General features: G+C 37.9%; 1 protein-coding gene across 5 annotated transcripts in view; it reads right to left on the bottom strand.

Annotated features, from left to right (window-relative positions):
* Window positions 1-15,715, bottom strand: part of AGBL1 (AGBL carboxypeptidase 1) — an 866,292-nt gene that overhangs the window by 386,480 nt on the left and 464,097 nt on the right. For all 5 annotated transcript variants that reach the window (XM_063089333.1, XM_063089334.1, XM_063089330.1 and 2 more), the window contains one exon: window positions 11,501-11,632. In XM_063089333.1, the coding sequence (XP_062945403.1) occupies window positions 11,501-11,632 (132 nt within the window). The remainder of the gene's footprint in view (window positions 1-11,500; window positions 11,633-15,715) is intronic.

Below are 15,715 nucleotides of genomic sequence, written 5' to 3'. Positions count from 1 at the left end.
CACAGATGTTTGTATGAGATACTGGATTGTAGCTGTCTTTTTTTTGTGATGTCTTTTTCTGGTTTGGGTATCAGGATAATACAGGCCTCATAAAATTAGTTGGCAAGTGTTTCTCCTCTATTTACTGAAAGAATTTTTTTTACAGCTGGTATTATTTATTTCCTAAGAATTTGATAGAATTCATCAACAAAGCCTTTGGGGACTAACCTTTTGTCTGTGAGAAGGTTTTTAATTACTAATTTAATTTATTTACTTAAAATAGGCCTTATCAGATTTTCTGTCTCCTTGAGTCAACTTTAGTAATTCATGTTCTCCTAAGAATTTACTAATTTGTTGACATATAGTTGTTAATGATATTCTTTTACATTTTGTAAGGTTGGCAAGATGTCCTAACTTTCATTCCTGATTTTGTTAACTTATGTTTTGTTTCTTTCCTTAGTCAGTCTAGCTAAAGCGCTATCATTTTGGGAGTCTTGTTTGATTGTTTTTTAAACATTGTAAAGTTTTTTTGTTTTTATAAAAAATATTTTGACATTTATTTTTACATATTTGTGGGATATAGTATGTTGTTTCAATACATGCATACACCCCACAATGATTCATGTAGGGTAGATAGCACAGTTTCGTACGCAGCAGTTCACCACTTTTCGTCCTCCCTCCAATCCCCAGTGACCACTATTCTACTCCCTACTTCTATGAGAACCACTTTTTTTTTCAGATTCCACATTTTGTATCTGACTTACTTCACTTAACATGATGGTTTACAGTTTCGTCCATGTAGCTGCAAATGATAGAATATCATTTGACTTTATAGCTGAATAGTATTCCATTATATATGTGTACCACAGATTTTTTATCTATTCATCCATTGATGGACATGTAGGTTAATTCCATCTTTTGGTGATTATGAATAGTGTTGTGATGAACATGGGAGTGCAGCTGTCTTTTTAATGTATTAATTCCATTTCCTTTGGGCATATACTCAGTAGTGGATCATAGGGTAAATCTATTTTTAGTTTTCTAAGAAATCTTCATACTGTTTTCCACAGTGACTGCACCAGTGTAAACCCAACAGCAATGTAAGAGAGCTCCTTTTTCTAAACATCCTTGCCAGCATTTCGTATTTTTTGTCTTGATAATAGCTATTCTAACTGGAGTGACATTGTAGTTCATTGTGTTTTTAATTGGTATTTTTCTGATGAATAATGATGATGAACACTTTTTCATGTGCCTATTACTCATTATTATGTCTTCTTTTGAAAAATGTCTGTACAGGTCCTTTGCCCATTTCTTAATTAGGCCATTTGTTTTTTGTTCTTGTTTTTTTTTTTTTTTTTTGCCGTTGAGCTGTTTAAGTTCCTTATGTATTCTGAATATTAGTCCCTTACCTGATGTGCAATTGGCAAACACCTTCTCCCATTCTGTAGGTTGTCTATTCACTTTGTTGACAGTGTACAGAGCCTTTTAGTTCAATGTAGTCTCATTTATGTACTTTCTCTTCAGTTGCCTGTGCCTCTGTAGTTTTGCTCAAAAAATTGATTAACACTCCCATTTTGTGTAATTTTTCCCCTATGCTTTCTTCTAGTAGTTTCACAGTTTCGGGTCTTTAATTTAGGTCTTTGATTCATTTTGAGTTTCTTTTTATGTATGGTGAGAGACAGGGGTCTAGTTTCAATCATCCACATGTGGATATCCAGATTTACCAGCACCATTTGTGGAGAGGTTGTCTTTTTCCCTTTGACATCTTTGTCAAAAATCCGTTGTCTGTATGTGTGTGGATTTATTTCTGGGGCCTCTATTCTATTCCATTGGTCAAATTGTTTTTATGCCAGTACCATGCAGTTTTGGTTAGTATACCTTTATAGTATATTTTGAAGTCAGGAAGTATGATGCCTCCAACTTCATTATTTTTGTTCAAGATTGCTTTAACTATATAGGGTCTTTTGTGGTTCCATACAAATTTTAAGATCTTTTTTCCTGTTTCTGTGATGAATGCCATTGGTATTTTGATAGGGATTGTGCTAAATGTGTAGATTATTTTGGGTAATATGGACATTTTGATGATGTTAATTTTTCTGATCTGTGAACATGGTATAACTTTCCATTTGTGTCCTCTTTAATTTTTTTCACCAATATTTTATTGGTGAAATATTTTATTGGGTTTTTTTGCTTGCTTTTTGTTTTGTTTTGTTTGCAGAGGTCTTTCATCTCCTTGGTTAAATTTACTTCCAGGTATTTCATTTTTTTTTTGGTAGTTACTGTAAATGGGAGTACTTTCTTGATTTCTTAGGCTATTTCATTATTAGTATATTGATTTTTGTGTGTTGGTTTTGTATCCTGCCACTATACTACATCATTTATTAGTTTTAATAAATTTTAGTGGAGATTTTAGGGTTTTCTATGTATAGGATCAGGTCACCTGCAAACAGGGATAGTTTGATTTCCTCTTTCCTGATCTGAATGCCCTTATTGCTTTCTATTGCCTTATTGCACTGACAAGAACTTCTAGTACTGTGTCAAATAATAGTGGGGAAAGTGTGCATCTTGTCTTATTCCAAATCTTAGAGGAAAAGCCTCTAATATTTGTCCTTCAGTATGTTATTAGCTATAGGTTTGTCATATATGGCTTTTATTGTCTGGAAGTACATTCCTTCTATACTTAATTTGTGAAATTTTTATCATGAAGAGGTGTTGGATCTTGTCAAATTCTTTTTCTGCATCTATTGAAATGATCATATGCTTTTTTTTCCCTTCATTCTTTTGATGTGGCATATCACATTTATATATTTGCATATGTTGAAACATCCTTGCATGCATCCCTGGGATGAATCCCACTTGATTGTGGTCAATGATATTTTTAATGTGCTGCTGATTTAGTTTGCAAGTATTTTGTTGAGAATTCTCATGTCTGTGTTAATTTGGGATATAGATCTACTTTGTTGTTGTGTCCTTTTCTGACTTTGGTGTGAAAGTAATGGTGGCCTCATAGAATGAGTTTGAAAGTATTCCTTCCTACTCAACTTTGTGGAAGAGTTTGAGAAGAGTTGTTAGTTCTTTAAATATTTGGTAGAATTTGGCAATGAAGCCATCTGGTTCTGGGGTTTTCTTTGTTGGAAGACTTATTTATTACTGCTTCAATCTCATTACTCAGTATTATTCTGTTTAGATTTTCTAGTTCTTTATGATCCAACTTTGGTAAGTTGTATGTGTCCAGGAATTTATCTATCTCTTCTAAGTGTGTTCACATGTAGTTGTTCATAGTAGTCTCTTATGATCATTTGTATTTTTGTGGTATCAGTTGTAATGTCTAATTTTTCATTTCTGATTTTATCTCAGTCTTCTCTTTTTTTTTTCTTTGTTAGTCTAACTAATGGTTTCTTGATTCTGTTTATCTGTCTGAAAAAACAATTCTTTGTTTCATTGATCTTTTGTATTATTTTTTTAAATCTCTAAGTCATTTATTTCTACTCTGATGTTTGTTATTTCTCTCCCTCTACTGATTTGATGCTTGGTTTGCTCTTGTTTTTCTGTCTTCTTGAGGTGTAGCATTTGGTTGTTTATTTGGAGTCTTTCTTTTTTTAAAGTGTAAGCATTTATTGCTATAAACTTTCCTCTTAAAACTGCTTTTGCTGAATCCTTTTGGTTCAGTTATGCTGTGTTTTCATCTTCATTTGTCTCCCAGAATTTTAAAAACATCTTTCTTGATTTTTTCTTTGACCTATTCATTGTTTAGGAGCATATTATTTAATTTCAATGTATTTGTACTGTTCTTAGTGTCCCTTTTGTAGATAATTTCTAGTTATATTCCATTGTGGTTAGACAAAATAGTTGATATGATTTCAATGTTTTTAAATTTGTTGAAACTCATTTTATGTCCCAACATGTGGCCTATTCACAAAGAATGCTCAATGTGCTGCTGAGAAGAATGTGTGTTCTGCAGCTGTTGGATGAAATGTTCCTTAAATGTCTGTTAGGTCAAGTCAGCCTATAGCAGAGATTAATTCTGATGTTTACTGGTTAATTTTCTGCCTGGATGATCTGTCCTTTGCTGAAAGTAGGGTACTAAAGTCTCCAGCTGTTATTGTATTTGAGTCTATCTCTCCTATTAGGTCCAGTAGTAATTTTTTTTACATAACTGGGTGCTTCAGAGTTGGGTATATATATATATTTAGAACATCCTCTTGTTGACTTCATGATCCCTTTATCACAACATAGTGACTGTACTTAACTTTCTAAATTTTCCTTGGCTTGAAGTTTATTTTATCTAAGTTTAGCTATTTCTGCTCTTTTTCAGTTTCCATTTGCATGAAATATCTTCTATCCCTTCACTGGGATATGTCTTTATTGGTGAAGTGAGTTTCTAATAGGCTGTATATTGTCGGTTCTGGTTTGATAATCTATTGATCCACTCTGTGTCTTTTAATAGGGGAATTTAGCCATTTACATTTAGAGTTATTATTAATACACAGGGACTTAGGACTGCCATTTTGTTGCTTTCTTCTGGTTTTTTTGTTGATCCTTTTTTTTTTCTTTTTTTCTGATCTTACTGTCTTCCTTTGTGACTGAGTGATTCTCTCCAGCAGTGTATTTTGATTTCTCACTATTTATTTTTATCATGTCTCTTATAAGTTTTTGTGTTACAATCAAAAAGCATGTTATAGTTACAACAAATTATTTTAGACTAATAACAACTTAACTTTAATATCTAACAAAAAAGAAAAAAACAAAGCCAATTCTATGCTTTTGGCATTATTCCCCTACCTCCTCACTTTTTGACCGAAAGGAGAAAGAAAGAAAGAAAGAAAGAAAAGAAAAGAAAGAAAGAAAGAAAAAAAGAAAGAAAGAGAGAGAGAGAAAGGAGGAAAGAAAGAAAAGAAAGAAAGAAAGAAAAGAAAGAAAGAAAGAAAGAAAGAAAGAAAGAAAGAAAGAAAGAAAGAAAGAAAGAAAGAAAGAAAGAAAGAAAGAAAGAAAGAAAGAAAGAAAGAAAGAAAGAAAAAGAACCACAATAATGTGTGGAAATTTCAAAAAGAGAGAACAAAGCTAAGAATACTAGAGACAGGGGGAAGGAGGAGAGTTGGGGAGTGATAGGTCAAGCAGTGTGCATGGGGAAAGATTATGATTTATAATGATGAATATGCTAATAATAATAATAAATAATTTTAAAAATACTACTAGCCAAAAAAAAAAAAAAAAAAAGCAATGACTATCAACCTGGAACCCCTGAAGCTGGGGGAAGAAGAAGAGAGACCTGTGGAGTTTGTGAAGGTGCAAGAGACCATAGTGACAGGGTGTAGAGACACCATTTGTTGTTCTGAGCCCTGAACACTTCTGAGCCATCCCGATACGGGGGCATGGAGTAGTTACTGAAAATGGATCAAATCCCGAAAAAAACACAGCAGCACCCTTCACATAAACCTTCTTGGAGTCTGCAGGGGAGAGATTGGCTTCAGATCACACCATACCTGTTCACAGGCCTTATAGACCACTGGCAAGATTCCCTTAGGCCCACATAGTAGCAAACAGCTGCAGCCAACTGGAGAAAGGAGCCATCCATAGGCCAGCCAATGAGTTATTGCAAGGGATGCTTACATGGCCTGTCCCACTGGAAGCAGCTGGAGTGCAGGGGAATATTGGGCACAGTGTGGGGATCTGATCTCAGTAGAAATCAGTCAGGGCAATAGAACTGCAGAGGGCACAATCTGCAAGACTCAGTCTTAGGCTGGAATTCCCACACAACCTGGATCCAGAAGTGATTAACAATCTGTACCAAGGCCTTCCCCAGAAAATTACCAACAAAACAGTAATTTAGCTCAACCACAGAGCTCAAGTTCTGTTGCTCAGAGAAAGTTATGCCAACTCAGAAACTAACCATAGGACAGCACATTAGTTCCAGTGCAGAGTCTATACAGTGGTAGTGACTATTAATCCACCACAAAATAAAAATTTTAAAAAACCCACAGACCAGAGACAAAACTCTGAAATTAACCAGTGAAGATCTAACACAACCAAAGAACACCTATAAAACCTAGAAAATGAAATAGTGTCCTCAAATGCCCAGGCATCAACATAAAGACACAAAAATCAAAAAAAAAAAGAACAAACAAAGCAATCAGCAACAGATGTAGAGAAAGAACAGATCTATGACATGTCAGACTGAGAATTCAGAATAACCCTCTTGAGGATGTTCAGGGAGTCAAAAGAAAATACAGGTAAAAAATTGAATGATATCTGGGAAAAAAATTCAGGAGCAGGACAAGAAACTTGACAAAGGGATAGAACCAATTTTTAAAAAAATAGAAATTCTAGAAGTAAAGAATACATGATCTGAATCAAAAAAGCTTGATAGAAAGCTCCAACAACAGAATTAATCAAACAGAGGAAAGAATCAGTGAGCTCAAAGATAAAACACATGAAATTATCCAATCAGAGAAGCAAAAAAGAAAAAAGAATAAGAAAAAACAAAGCAGAAATACAGCAAATATGGAACTCCCTCAAGCAAAACCACCTCCATATAATTGGCACACCCAAAGGAGAGGAAAAAGGAAAAGAAAGCATTTTTAAGAAAGTAATGGCTGAAAATTTCTCAAGTGTGGATGAAGATGACATCATCCAGGTACAGGGAACTCAAAGGTCATCAATTGAATTCAATCCAAGGAGGAACACCCCAAAACACATCATAATCAAATTATCGAAAACCAAAGACAAAGAAAGAATACTGAATGCAGCAAGAGAAAAAGGCTGTCATTTTTGTTGACCATTACAAGCAACCAAACTAGCACTCATGGATTCTCTATTGTTTGTATAATTTCTTTTTTATTGATCTTCATTTTGGCTTTTATTTTGTTCTTACACTTACTGTGCTTTAATTTGTTCTTTTTCTTGATTCTGGATGTAGAAGTTTAGATTATTGACTTTAGACCTTTCTACCTTTCTAATGTAATTATTCAAAGCTAAAATTTTACCTATATGTACTTATTTAGCTGCATACCATTAATTTTGATATACTGTTTTTGGTATTTGATTGGTTTGAGGTATTTTCTAATTTCCCTTTAGATTTCTTTTTTGACCCCTCAGTCAAACTATTCAAAAAAGTTGTTTAATTTCCAAATATGCAGAGATAATCCAGATTGCTTACAAAAGTTGATTTATAATTTAATTTTGTTGTGGTAGGTGAATATACTTCATATAGTTTCAGTTCTTTAAAATATATTAAGATTTGTTTTATAGCCTATCACAGGGTCTATTGTGGAGAATTTTTGATGGGTGCTCAAAAAGAATGTGTGTGTGTGTGTGTGTGTGTGTACACATACACATATATATATATTTTTTTTTAGGAGAAATGTTACATATGTATGAATTTGGTCAGGTAGTCACTATAGCTATTAATTTTCTGCTTGGTTATTCCATTGCTTACTGATGGAAGAATATTTTTCTATTACTTAGTTTTTACTATCTTCTTTCAATTCTGTCAATTTTTGGTTCATGTGTTATAGGGTATATATATTCACATACATTCATAATTGTTAAATCTTCCTAATGATATTCCTGTCATCATTATAAATTCACCCTCTTAACCCTAGTAATATTTTTTCTTTTAAGTCTATTTAGTCATATTAATATAAACACTTCATCCTTATTATGGTTACTCTTTTCATGGTATATCTTTTTCCATCCTTTATTTTTCAATCTGTTTGTTTTGTTGAATCAAAAGAATGTCTCTTCTATGCAACATATACTTGGATCTTGTTTTTTTAATTTAATCTTATGACCTATGTCATTTGAATTAAGTGTTTTGTCCATTCATACTTAATGTCATCATGATATTTTTGGATTTACATCTGCCATTTTGCTATTTGTTTTCTGTATGTCTCACATATTTTTTCTTTCTTCTTTACTTCCATCTTCTGCAATCTTTTTCTCAAATATATTCTCCAGTTTTTTTTCTCTCTATTTTTGGGTCTCCCTTTATGTATAGTTTGATATGCTTGATGCTATCCTATAGGACTTCAAAGCTATTTACTTCTCTTCAGTCTTTTTTCTCTGTTCTTTAAATTGAATAATTTTGGATTAACCATCAAGTTTACTGATTCATTTTTCTGCTCATCTAGTGAATTTTTCACTTTGCTGATGACCTCTCTAGTGAATATTTCACTTTGGTTATTCTATTTGGCAACACTAGAATTTCTTTTTTTTTTTTTTCTTTCTTTGTTTTATTGTTGTTATTGTTTGTTTGGTTTTGGTTTTTTAGTTTCTAATTCTCTATCAAAGTTCCTTATATGATGAGTTAATGTCATCATATTTCACCATTAACTTTTGAACAGAGTTTTCTTTAATTATTTGAACATATTTTAAAAGTTGCTTTGAAATTTATCTGATAAATTCAGCATCAGAGTCAGTGCTGCTGACTGCTTTGTTTCCTAAGTGTGGATCACACATTCTTGAATCTTTCCAAGTCTTGTAATTTTTGGTTGAAAACTGAACATTATAAATTATACCCCCTAGCATCTCTTGATTCTATTTTCTTTTCCTAAGTGGTTTTTCTTTTAATTTCAATTGCTTTCCTACATTAATCTGCAGGATCTTTTCCTCTTTTCCTTTCTGCACTGTGTACCACTGATGTTTCTGCACAGTTTTTAAAATTTCTTTTAACATTTTTTTAGCTGGGCATTTGTATCTGCTTTGCATAGTGGTTAGCCAATGATTTGGGCAGAAGTTGTGCTCAAACATCTTGAGTCAATAAGGCTTCCACTCTCTGTTGGTTGATTTGTATGTGAGTTAGGAAGACATTCAAAATTGTGGCCAGTTCACATGTCTCCTTGGATTTTACCTTCCACTGGGCTCTCCTGTGTTTCCTCTGCAGAGACACATGTTTTCCCATAATCTAGGAATGAATAAAGAGCTTATCTTAGCTCTTCTATGACTCTCTCATTTCTAAGCTCCCCCCTAAAAATTTCCAGGTGTATGTATATGTATGGAGAGGGGAATCCTTGCATTGGTAAAACTACATTTCTTCATTACCAAATAGAGGGTGATCGAGAACAACCCCAGTCAAGAAGGTTACAGACTCTTGCTGTTCTTACATGAAGCTCTAGAAGTTTTCAAGAATAAATGTTTCTCAATTTGTTGTCTGCATTTGCTCAATTTCCAGAGTCCTGAAATGGTTATTTTTGACAAATTTGTCATTTTTTTCTTATATTTTGAAAAGAGAATTCACTGACCTCTTTCTACCAACATAACAAGAAGTAGTGCCATTAAGGTTAGGTAATTAATTAAATTACATTAATGTTGTAGAGTGAATGTGGAATATGATTGAGTATATTACTGTCTCTTCAGTACTAATGACAAAGGACAAAAAATCTCTAATAAGCTGAATATATTTAGAATTGTTCCATTTTAGATGTGACTATAGGAATCAGCCTCTCAGGCTGTTGACTGGTGGCAGATATTATGACTATAATATTAACTTATCTCACATAGACATTCTCCCCTGAGTATCAGTTTCCCCATCTGTAAAATGAGTGGGTCCTTTCAATTCTGGCAAAATTCATTTTTTAGGAAAATCACCAGTGTCAAGATCATTACTTGCAGATGACTGTGCCCTAAATTTAGAATGTCAGTGATAGAGAAAGCTACATATTATGTAGGATCCCAGAAAGTAAGGCTGTTTAGGTTGAATGTGACAGATGGGGCTAAAACCTTATCCACCCTGCTATTTCCACATATCTCATAGTAGCCCATGAACCACCTATGAGAATAAACCCTACAGCATCAACGAACTCAATTTTAAAAAACTACCTATAAAATTTAACTTCCTGGTTTCACAAGGGAGAAAACTGAAGCTTAAGCAACTGACCCATCCAAAATTAATGGACCATATAGATGAATAACAGTTCCAAGATGGATTAGTCTTTTCAATAGCATTGCTATTAAATCCTACTGTGCTTATTCTCACAGGCAGAGACTGTGGCATATCCACCTTTGTAAGGTTATGCCTTTCAACTTACCTGACACTAAACTGGGCCTCAAAATATTTGTTGAGTGTGTTAATTAGACAATGTGAAGCACACGCTAAAACTGAGATTCAGAGGCTAAGAACCCATTCTATAATATCCTGTAATGCCTGGCCTCTGCCCTATTCCATGTCAGCTTCATACAGGAGAATTTTTGTTTCTGTTTCTTATAACCTCTGCTTGTGTATAGGATATTATCCATAAATATCATTACCTTCTCTTGGGAAAAGAGAGGTAAAAAAAAAATCACACTGACTCTATATTTAAGATTGGACAATGTAGTTTTTTTAGTTCATGATGTATCATGCATAAGAGATAATTTTATACAGGTCAACATGAGCAGTCCAGATGAATGCTTTGATTTACTAAACTAGTTTCTTAATTAAGATTAAGCAGTTAATCTTCTTATGTTCTATCACCATTACTCTGGTTAAGTCTTAGAGTAAATAGGTCATTGAGAAGCATTAGGATGAACTGGTCACTGAGGTCATTCCTGGAAAAAACTCAGGAATAGGGGAAGTATTTCCAGGTCAAAGAGTAGGTTGGTAGATTTTTGCCTTTTTTAATTCTATCATTAGCCCTGGGGAAAAGCTATTTTGCACATGGTAAATTGTCATACCCAGAATAACAGATTTAGAAGAGGGAGGTACTATCAAAATGTTTCTTCTTTTTCTACATAAATTTGAAACAAAGGCCAGTTTTTATTCTGTATTTGGACAACTTTGTTTCTTCTACCTCTTCCTGATTCTCAGTAAGCAATAGCCTGTTTTATTTACCTGACAGGGAGAAGTCTCCCCTTCTGTCCTCCTCCTGAATTTCCAGTGTGGTTCAGTGGAGGAATAGCTGAGCTCTAACCCCTGGAACTTTGATAAAATAGATGTAGGTTCAGTTAGAAATAGAAATAGGTTCTGCTTTTTAGAGTATGATCATGCAGAGGATGTGGATAGTCTGAGGGCTTAAATTTGTTCATTTCTTTACACAATGCACTTCAAAAAGTTCCGAGAAAGATTCATATTATCCTTCAATTTTATTTTTCCACAAATATTTTGAAGTAACATATTTATTTGAGGTCCTTTTGAATTCTGTATCATTTTATTCTTCCCATGTATTATGTAACAGAGGCAGTATTTTTACCAACCTCATTTTACAGATGATAGAGTGATGGCTCAGAAAGGTAATGGCAGTGACTCATAGTCACACAGTCAATAATTATAAAGTCAGGCATTTAAAATGAGGTTTTCTGTCTCCAATTCTCATGCCCTGTACCCTATCCTATATCTATATAGAAAACAGAGGCAAAAACAACCAGGTAGTAAGCCATTTTTCAACAAAAATGTGGAGAGATTACACATACCTCCAGTCTTCTTGTGTTACAACCCTATAGTTAAAATAATCAAACTGCTTACTTTAAAGAAAATGGTGGGGCATGGGTCTCAAAGGTAAGAATACGGACACAGAATATCTGGTATGGCTCTCCCCTAATGACTTACCCTGTAGCTGACATCTTCCAAGAGAGTAGACGTGCCCACAGGGCACTCTGCTTGCCACAAGGTCTCTTTGATGCTACAACCATAAAGGAAGACATTCTTCTTTTGGGAGTGGCCATGGAAATCACAGAAGACCTACAACCGCCAAACAAAGGAGAAAATAAATTCAGGTCAGGTCTATGGCTTTCTTAAATGTTTAAAAGTCAACTTTCTCAGGTGGATACAGTTCACTAAGCAGAACCAGCCACGTGCAGATCATCAGTGATGTTGGCAAGAGTTGTGTTGATGGAGCTGTCAGGGAAGAATATAGATGGTAGAGGGTCTTAGGAATGAACAGAATTGGAAGAAATATGACTCATGCATAGCTTTATTCAGAAAGTTACTTATGATCGGGAATGAGACGGGGTCAAAGCTGCAAGAGAAAATACGAACAAAGAATTTAAAAATACTTAGGAGAGTTTTAAATAACTTAAAAAGTCAATAGGGAAGATCCATTTAAAAGGAATAGATTAAATATACAAAAAGAGAAGCTAATAAATGATTATAATTTTTCTCTAGGTTCTGATGTGGTAAAGAATGACCACCAAAACTCAATGCCTTACCAAAAACAGGCTGGAAGAACCCAAATGCCCCAAGGGATCACACCCTGATCACATAAGTCCTTCTCGGCCACACCCCATCATGGCGCTGGTTGCCCTCTAAGTAGGGATTGTATTTTAAGCCAATCAGCCTTCCCTAGAAGCCCTATATATATGTGTGTGTGCTGCCTAATAAACGAGCTCTCTCCGGTGGATCGTCAACTGGTGTCGACTCGTCCTTTCATTTGGTGCCGAAACCCGGGACGGAGCTTCTCTCGAGCGACGACACTTTTTCGAATTGCAGTGGCAGCACTTTCCAAGTTGCCCCTCGGGAACTCCGTCCCGCCAGGACTGGCCTGCCTTCCACCACTCACCATTGACGGTCCACCCTCGTCCATTCTTTTCGGCACTGGCTCCTTCCACTCACCACCGGCTCATCATTAGGTAAGCCCCCTTTCCTAAAGGGCACCAGCCCTTTTTCAGGCTACCACAGGGAGTCTAGATGGTCCGGTAGCCCCTAACGCCCATACCCCACCCCACCACGGTCTTCACGACCACCATAAATTCCCAAACTGTAACAGGTTCCAAAGCCCTGGTAAACTTTTACTTTCATTTTTGGAGGTTAAAAGCCCCATTCTGTTCTCTCCTTCACCCTCCTGTCCACCACTCTCTTCTCTCCACTTCCCGGGTCCAGGACCCGACCAGAAAATCCTGGCGCTAGGTTCCTTCAGGCACCGGGCTTTTGCCCTAAGGAGTGGAGGTCTGAGTGATGACCCACACCTCCCTTCTCTCCTCCTGGTTCGTACCTGAACCTGCCGGGACTGACGTGACCTACTGGGGACGCCCTCTAGGATCCCGCTTTTCCCAACCGGCAGAAGGATATGTCCTATCACTAAATCTCTGTCTGATTCCTATCTAAATTCCCATTAAGAGACCAGAATGGGCGCTTCCTCCTCCTCCCTAGGGGACTCTCCACTTCAGTGCCTTCTGAAAAACCTCACCAACCTTTCCCTCAGGCCAGATATCAAGCCCAAACTCCTCACCAAATTCTGCACACAAGATTGGCCTTATTATCCTCTAGATAATCAGAACACATGGCCCCCTGAGGGCACACTAGATCCTAACATTCTACTAGACCTCTTTAACTACTGCCAGCACCTAAAAAAATGGAAGGAGATCCCCTACATCGAGGCTTTTCACCTCCTGGCTCAGAACCCCGCCCTCTGCTCCTCCTGTGCTCCCTCTCAAGTCCTTTTAGGCTGTAAACCCTCTTCACAGTCACCCCTCAATCCTTCCACCTTTGACCCTGCTGATGAACCCCCACCCTACCAACCTCCTCCTCCCCCAGTGCCTCCAGCATCCGCTCCTCCTCCCCCGTCATCTGCGTCACCTTCTGCACCTCCTGCGCCATCCACTCCCCCGTTTTTACCCTCACCTACTCCTGACCCACTAAGCCCCCCTTTGACCCGTTCCCGAGGACCTCTCCCCGCCCCTTTAACAATCGCCCCACTACGTGAGGTAGCTGGGGGTGAAGGAGTAGTTAGGGTCCATGTTCCCTTTTCCCTAGCTGACTTTACAGAATTAGAAAAGAGACTAGGCTCTTTCTCTACCGACCCTACCACCTACATTAAAGAATTCCAATGGATCCTGCAGGCCTACGGCCTCACACATCATGACATCTTTATGCTCCTAGCCAATACCTTCCTCCCTGAGGAATGCCACAGGGTCTGGGATACAGCCCAAACCCATGCCACTGACACTCATCGTACCAATCCGAATCACCCACCAGGCCCCCAAGCAGTCCCAGAACAGGAACCTAATTGGGATTATAACACAGCCCAGGGAATCCAGGCTCGAGACCGTTTTGCCTCTTGCTTAATAATTGGCCTCAAGAAATCGGCTCACAAGGTCGTCAACTTCCAAAAAATTCAAGAAATTGTCCAAAAAAAGGAAGAAACTCCCTCTGAGTTCCTCAATAGATTAACTCAGGCCTTTCAACAATACACTAACTTGGATCCCAACTCTGAAGATGGCCAGCATGTCCTTATGACCTATTTCCTGGCCCAATCCTACCCCGACATTAAAACTAAATTTTAAAAATTAGAGCAGGGTCCTGCAACCCCTCCGACCGAAATCCTGTCAGTGGCCTTCAAGGTTTTTCATAATCGGGAGGAGGAAAAAGAACATTGAAAACAAAAGGCTGACCATGACAACTTCCAGATGTTGGCCCAGCTTATCAAACCCCCTGGGCGCCCTCCCACAGCCTCCACCTCTAAGCCTCCACCTGGAGCCTGCTTTAAATGTGAAAAGGAAGGGCATTGGGCAAAGGCTTGCCCCACCCCCAGGCCACCCACCACTCCTTGTCCAAAATGCAAAAAGAAGGGACATTGGGGATCTGATTGCCCCCTCACCCGAAGGGGTGAGGGACCAACTGCCCCACAGTCCCCCGAACCGTGGACACCACCTATGGTGGGCCTCGCTGAGGAGGACTGAAGGAGCCTTGGGCCCTTCCCGAACATCTCTATAACAAAGCAAGAGCCCAGGGTATCCATAGTTGTGGACAGCCACCCAATATCTTTCCTCCTGGACACTGGAGCCACCTTTTCGGTCTTAAGGGAATATAAAGGCCCCACCACCTCCAGCAGCTCTCCTATAGTCGGGGTAGGAGGTAAACAAATCTTTCTCCAAAAAACCCCTCTTTTAACCTGCTGCCTTCAAGGCACTCAATCCGTTTTCTCCCATTCCTTTCTAGTCATGCCACAATGCCCCGTCCCCTTGTTGGGTCGGGACATTCTATCACGGCTTCAAGTCTCCATTACTTTGCCCCTGTCCTCTTCCTCTTCCCCCGTTTCCTTCCTCCTAGCGCTAGTTCAAGCCCAAGATCCTACTAATTCCACCCCTCCAAAGAAGTCCTTACCCATCCTAACGCACCCTGTTAACCCCACAGTTTGGGACACTGCCAGCCCCGCTCTGGCCCAGTGTTCCCCTGTACACATAAAACTAAAAAACCCTTCCAAATATATTTGTCAGGCTCAGTATCCGTTAACTACAACAGCCCTCCTCGGGTTAAGCCCCATCATTCAGAACCTATTAAAAAAGGGGTATCTCCATCTCACTCGCTCCCCTTTCAATACTCCCATACTCGCTGTAAAAAAAACCTAATGGCGCCTTTCGTCTCTATAATATGAGTAAGGGTCCTCCTGAAGAACCTTTGCTCTCCTCACCTCAGTGCCCTTTTCTCAAGCTTCAGCAGGCCCTTCTAACAGCCCCTGCACTTCATCTCCCTGATCTAACTAAACCCTTTTTCCTCTATGTTCATGAAAATACGGGACAAGCTCTGGGCGTTCTAGGACAGAATTATGGCCCCTCCTTTGCCCCTGTAGCATACCTATCAAAACAGTTGGACCCCACTGTACAAGGCTGGGCACCCTGTCTAAGAGCCCTGGCAGCGGGGCAGTTACTGCATAAGGAGGCATCCAAATTAACATTTGGGGCACCTCTCACCATTCTCTCACCACATCACCTTAAAGACCTCCTTACCTATAAGGCTCTCCAATCCCTCCCACCTTCCAGAATCCTAACCCTCCTATCCTCGTTTCTGGAAAATCCTGCCCTATCTTTCAATACCTGCCCACCCCTA

This window comes from Cynocephalus volans, chromosome 3 (assembly GCF_027409185.1).
Source record: "Cynocephalus volans isolate mCynVol1 chromosome 3, mCynVol1.pri, whole genome shotgun sequence".
In the NCBI taxonomy this organism is placed as follows: Eukaryota; Metazoa; Chordata; class Mammalia; order Dermoptera; family Cynocephalidae; genus Cynocephalus; species Cynocephalus volans.
Note: the sequence above shows the minus strand (reverse complement) of the source record. Positions and strands in the feature narration are given on the sequence as shown.